This window comes from Volvox carteri (genome assembly GCF_000143455.1).
Source record: "Volvox carteri f. nagariensis unplaced genomic scaffold VOLCAscaffold_4, whole genome shotgun sequence".
NCBI classification, from domain to species: domain Eukaryota; kingdom Viridiplantae; phylum Chlorophyta; class Chlorophyceae; order Chlamydomonadales; family Volvocaceae; genus Volvox; species Volvox carteri.
Genome location: NW_003307547.1, coordinates 1,528,400 through 1,534,699, shown reverse-complemented (window position 1 = coordinate 1,534,699; position 6,300 = coordinate 1,528,400). Strand labels below are relative to the sequence as shown.

Genomic DNA, 6,300 nt, shown 5'->3' with positions numbered 1-6,300 from the left:
TTGTCGGGGTTCCCGTTTTTGGCTGGTATGCTGCGGAAACTACGGAGCGAGCCAGGTGATGTTAGTAGGTTGCCTGGTATGTATGCTTCTTGATGGTAATGAACCTGAGGCACAGGGAGACTCGGGTGCTCGGTCGGTCTTAGTTAGGGCTTTGCGGAGCTGACGTTAGTAAGGCCCGAGGGCCTAAATTCGGAGTGCCGCAGAGTCCACGCTAGTAAGGCTTGAGGGGCATGAGCTTGGAGTGTCGCGGAGTTGACACGGGTAGGGCCTGATTGGCCCAAGTTTGGGGTGCTGTGGAGTTGACATTAGGAAGGCCGGAGGGCCCAAGTTAAAAAGGTCGCGTAGTCGACACTACGGGGGCCGGAGGGCCCTAGTTTGAGGTGTCGCGGAGTCGACGCTACGGGGCTGGAGGGCCCTAATTTGGGGTGTCGCGGAGTCGACGTGAGGGGAGGCCCGAGGGCCTAAATTCAACGTGTCGCGGAGTCGACGATACGGAGGCTGGAGGGCCTAAATTCAACGTGCCGCGGAGTCGACGTTACGAAGGCCGGAGGGCCCGGGTTTGGGGTGTCGCGGATTCGACGTTAGGAAGGCCGGAGGGCCTAAATTCAACGTGTCGCGGAGTCGACGATACGGAGGCTGGAGGGCCTAAATTCAACGGATTAGGCCGGAGGGCCCTAGTTTGGGGTGTCGCAGAGTCGACGCTACGGAGGCCGGAGGGCCCTAGTTTGGGGTGTCGCGGAGTCGACGTGAGGAAGGCCCGAGGGCCTAAATTCAACGTGTCGCGGAGTCGACGATACGGAGGCTGGAGGGCCTAAATTCAACGTGCAGCGGAGTCGATGTTAGGAAGGCCGGAGGGCCCTAGTTTGGCGTGTCGCGGAGTCGATGCTACGGAGGCCGGAGGGCCCGAGTTTGGGGGTGTCGCGGAGTCGACGCTACGGAGGCTGGAGGGCCCAAGTTTGGGGTGTCGCCGAGTCGACGTTAGGAAGGCCGGAGGACTCAAGTGCGGAGTGTCCCGGAGTAGACGTTAGGAAGGCCTGAAGACCCGAGTTCGCGGTGTCGTGGAGTCGACGTTACAAAGGCCTGATGGCCTAAGTTCACGGGGTACCGGAGTCCACGCTATCGAAGCCTTGAGGCCCAGTTTCGGGACGTCCCGGAGTAGACGGGGGGGGGCCTTAGGACCTTCATTAGGGTTGGGGAGTCGGCGGGACCGTGGCCTGATGGTCTCATCCGGGGCGTGTGGAGTTGGCGTTTTAGAGGTCTGAGGGCTCGAATTCCTGGTGTTACGGAGTCAATGGAGGCCGTGGGGTGGGGGTTGTAGACTTGACGCTATTGACACCGGAGTGCCCAAGTTCGGGGCATCGCGGAGTCGATGCTAAGGAGGCCTGGGGCCTCATTCGGGGTGTCGCAGAGTTGACATTAGCAAGGCCTGATGGCCTGATTGGGTCCCGCGGAGGTCAGGTTAGTAAGGCCGGATTGGCCTAGGTTTAGCGGGTTGCGGAATTGATGTTATGGAAGCCGGAGGGCCCAAGTTTGCGGGTGGCGCGGACTCTATGTTAGGAAAGCCGGAAGGGCCTAGTGCCGGGTGTCGCGGAGTTGACATTAATACGACCGGAGGCCTAAGTTTAGGGTGTCCTGGAGCGCATGCTACCAAAGCCCAGGGGTCCAGATCCGGGGCGTTGCAGACTGCATGTGATGCGACCTGAGGGCCTACATAAGGGGTAGCGGAGTCAGCGTAAATGCGGTCTGATGGCCCGATCCAGGGGTGTGTGGGGTCGTCGTCTTTGGGGCCGGAGGGCGCGGATTCGAGGTGTTGCGGAGTCATTGTTAGTCAGGCCTGATAGCTTGAGATCGGGGTGTCGCGGGGCAACACTAGCAGGGCCCGAGGGTCCGAGATCAAGTATCGTGAGGTCCAAGTTAACAAAGCCTGAGGGCCCACATTATGGGCGTCGAGAAGTTGAGTTACTAAGGCCTGAGTTCGGGAGTCGCGAGGTTGAGGTTACTGAGGCCGGAAGGTCCTGGGGCGGAGGTCGCGGAGTCGGTGTTAAGGAAGCCTGGGGGTCTAAGTTCGGGGTTGTGGGGTTAACGTTACCGAGGCATATAGACCCAGAGGGACGTCGCGAAGTTGACGTCTTGGGTCAGAGAACCCAGATTTGATGTGTTGTGGAGTCTACTTCACTGCGGCATGAGGGCCTGATCCGAGTAGTTGAGGGGTTGACGTTGGTGGCGCTTCAGGGTCCAAGTGTGGGACTTGGAGGAGTCAACGAGAGGGCACCCTGATGGCCCTGATTCGGGTTGTCGCGAGGCCCGGAGGCCCTGAACTATGGAGACCTAGGCCCCGGATTCGGGGTGTTGCGGACTTGACATGCAGAACGCTTGGTGGCCTCGGGTCTCGTGCAGGCGACGTTGTGCAGTCGACATCGTGCAGTCTACGTCGGTGGGGCCTGATGGCCCAAATCCGGGGTGTCAGGGGTTGATGTTATTGAAGCCTGAGGGCCCAGATTCCGAAGCGTTGCGTGCATGACGGGCAAGAGGGCTGATGACCCAGATCGGGGGTGTCGTGGAATCGATGTTAGTGATGGGCCTCGGAGCCACCTTCGAGGCATCACGAACTCTGTTGGCCCAAGGTCGGGCCTCGTGAGATGGATGTTACTGAGGCCGGAGGGCCTGGAAATCGGGTGCTGCGAGATTGACGTGAGTGGGGCCGTCCCACCTGGCCTGGCGTAGCGGTGCGGAGCCAGGATGGCGTTGGACTATCGTTATTGGGGCACCCTGGCCCGGATTTGGGCAGCTCAGAATCATTGTTATCGGGGCCTAGGGGCCCAGATGCGGCCGCTGCGAGATTGATTTAGTGGGACCTAACGGCCCGGAGGTAGGATTGTCTCGGAGTTAATGTGCGAGAGGTGCCTCGGGGATCTTACTTAAGGCGCACCTCTGGATGCTATAAGGACATTTGTTCCCATGCTTGGCCCGCGTGTTTCAGGCGAGAACGACCGGGACCGCAAGGTATTTCCTCCTGAAGTTCGCGGGTCACCGTGGACGTGGGCTCAGGTGATGTGCGGGCAGGACCGCCCGTTGGCCGGAGCCGTGAAGGTGCTCACCCTCTGATGGAAGAGGCGGCAGCGGAGGCGGCTGCGGACGGAGTGGAGAGGCCTGCGGAGAGAACGCAGGCGGAGCTTAGCCGGTGAGCTTAGCCGGCGAGTCGCCGGTGGGACGGCCTGATGGCCCAGGTTCTGCGTGTCGTGGAGTCGATGTTAGCGCAGCCTGATGGCCCAGGTTCTCAGTGTTGAGGAGTCAACATTAGCGAGGCCTGACGGCCCGGGTTCGGGGTGTTGTGGGGTCGATGTTAATGCAGACTGATGGCCCAGGTTCACAGTGTTGAGGAGTCAACATTAGCGAGGCCTGAAGGTCCAGGTTCGGGGGTCGGGCAGTCCCTGTTACCGAAGCCGGAAGATCCAGGTTCACAGTATCGAGGGGTCAACATTAGCGAGGCCCGATGGGCCAGGTTCACAGTGTCGAGGAGTCAACCTTACCGAGGCCTGATGGCCCAGGTTCACAGTGTTGAGGAGTCAACATTAGTGAGGCCCGATGGCCCAGATTCGTGGTGTCGCCGAGGCGATGGTAGTGAGGGGCCGGGTGACACATGCGGAGATGAATGTACTAAGAGTGCATGGGCCGATGTTTGCACATTGTTCAGGTCGCTGAGCGCACTGACTGGTCTATCCTCAGATTGACAGTGCTGGCTGCGATGATGCGGATGTCCGGTAGGAGGTCAAAGAGCTCATTAAAGAGTGAGAAGATGGACCATGCTGGGGGGCCTCAAATTTGACTGAGGTGAGCCTGGATCGCTCGTGCGAGGAAGCTATGCATGCAACCGAGGCTAGGCTCGAAGGCCCTTATGAGGATGTCACTATTCCGGTAAGTTGAGACTTCTCCACATGAAACGACCGGAGGAATAAGGTATTATCTATGCAGCGAGGAGCCCAACGGGCCACATCTGGATAGCCCGAAGAATTCAGGCTATCCACTTCTTTCTTAGCCGCAGCTCGGCAACTTCCGAATCATACCTTGCCGCCAGTGACAATTTCATACCGGACGTCGTCCACTCTCCGCTGGACGTCACCCTGCAATACATAAGCGTTACCAAATTTCGCCTTTGTTGCCGCGTTGGTGGACGACTATAATTCCCACAATTCCCATGCAGGTGAGTTCGAGACTCGTAACACCACCGGCCACTTGCCCAGGAACTGCGGGTGGGTTGGCTGGGGGAGGCATTTAGGAAGTGTTCCTATGCGTGGCAGGAGGCCGTCCAAGGGCCCGGGGCCTTTGGGGTCCTCGATCGAGTTTCAGTGCCTGGGTGAGGGTTTAGGGCTCCGTTCTGCTGCCTTTGCGCTTTGTTCGTCGTGGGCTCCTGGTTTGTGGAGACTTGACGTGAGTTACTCCAGCGGATGGACGCAAGTTGTATGAACTTTGGGTGGATGCGGAGGTAACTGGAATATCGCCGACTCGCTGCACATGAGCCTTAAACTGGCAGCAGGCCACAGCCTGAAGTGTCACGGATGCGACTGAAACAGACTCAAAAGACCCAACTTGAGTTCCCGAGGATATGTCACAAATGCTGCCTGTTTGAAATGACTGGACACCCCGTGCTGAGATGTCGTGGATGTGACCGAAGTGAGCCGGATAGTCTATGTGGGGGTCGTGGAGGTGATCGAAGCGGAGGATGGCCCATGATGGGTCTGGTGAATGGGACTGAGATGGGTAGGACGGCCAAGGCTAGGGTTGCGGATACAACCGAGGTGAGGCTGGAAGGCCAATGCTAGGATGTCGACTGTGGGAGATGAATGGAATGAGGCGTGAGAGCCGGGGTGAACGCGTATGGTTGTTATGCAAATTTTATTGCTAAATGAACGTAGGGAGGCTGAATAGACGAAGCTGTAGTGGGTAAAGGGTCAAGCTTGGTGACCTGTGTAAGGTGTTGCGGATGCGACTACAGTGTGGCTGGGAGCCTAACTCGACAGTAGTACGCACGTGGCTGAAGCTCAACGGAGTAATACTTACAGAAGTGCTGTGAAGAGAACTGAGGTACGACTAGTGAACATACAACCACAGGTCAAAGAAGCAATGGATTCAAGGCAGGGTGACCTACCTTACGATTAGCAGAAATTGAGGGCAGAAGGAAGGGATTGTGTCCCTGACGGGTTGACATAAATTTCCCGGGTGGAAAACGATCGGAACCAGGGGCTATTTCCTTCGCAGCACAGGCTGGCTTGATGAACAGCAAGGAACTTGAGGTGGGACCGCTGGAGGGGGGTTGTGGGCGTCCCAGGCACCTATGAACCACCAGCTCTGCCGGCCCCGGTACCAGCACTCTAGGCGATTGTCCCAACTGGATCAGGACTTATTCGGACGGACACTGGACACTCAGCGGGTGCGTGGGGTGGCTTGGGGAATCGGGACGATCGCCCGGCAATTGAGAAGTTGGACGACTTCCGGCACATCCTGGTGGAGATATCCTTCATGGACCAAAGCTCTCATACGATTACCAAGGATTCATCGTTTTTGTTTCGCTTACTTGCTAGGGGGTTGTGCAGCACCTGCGGTCTCAGCAGTTTCCCTGGCCATCTCTGGGCAGATGCGGGCGGATACTCTATGTTCACTGGAAGGTGGCGGTGGCCAACAGAATTGAGAAGATACCTCAGCAATCGTAAAGTTAGAGGTTTTCTGCAGGTCCTGCGAGCGGGCCCAGTTGGCACTTGTGTGGGACCAGGGGCCGTTCCCCAGTGCGCTATACAGGTGCTGCCGGGATGAGATGGGTATGACACGCTTGCTGCTACGTGGGCTGTGCTGTGCCTCTTGAATTAACCGATCAGGTTTGCTAGCTTCGGTATAGGGAGGAAGGGAAGAGTCTCTGGGTAGTTCATGATCGGCAGTCAGACCTAACTCTGAAGGACACCACCCTGCGTGGGGTTCCCAGCTCGAAGTGTCCTAGGTTAGCCTGGAATGGACTGCCTGGCACGGACATGATGAGCTATGAGGGATCTTTGTTGATCATGGTTGATCTGCTCTTATGACGCCGGGCACACGCCAGGAGAAGACGTTCCGCTTGACTCCAGTCTATGTTGGATTATGCCCCCCCCTTGGGGGGAAGATGTGTATGTCGGCACTAAGACGGCAATAATGCCTAACGGTGTTTGTGTGTGCGATATGCCCCCCCCTTGACCCATCTATATTACACGTTCGTGGGACCGCCCACAGTCACTTCAGGCGGCTCCACGCCGGGTGGTTGGGGCGGGGGGGGGG

General features: G+C 58.0%; 1 protein-coding gene across 1 annotated transcript; it reads right to left on the bottom strand.

Annotated features, from left to right (window-relative positions):
- Positions 1-2,172: 2,172 nt before the first annotated feature.
- Positions 2,173-6,022, bottom strand: VOLCADRAFT_87077 (uncharacterized protein; the record flags this gene model as incomplete). Its single annotated transcript, XM_002946723.1, has 7 exons — positions 2,173-2,226; positions 2,711-2,832; positions 2,930-3,013; positions 3,099-3,129; positions 5,147-5,300; positions 5,573-5,730; positions 5,942-6,022. The coding sequence occupies 7 exons, from the start codon at positions 6,020-6,022 to the stop codon at positions 2,173-2,175; spliced, it is 684 nt and encodes a 227-aa protein (XP_002946769.1).
- Positions 6,023-6,300: the final 278 nt, after the last annotated feature.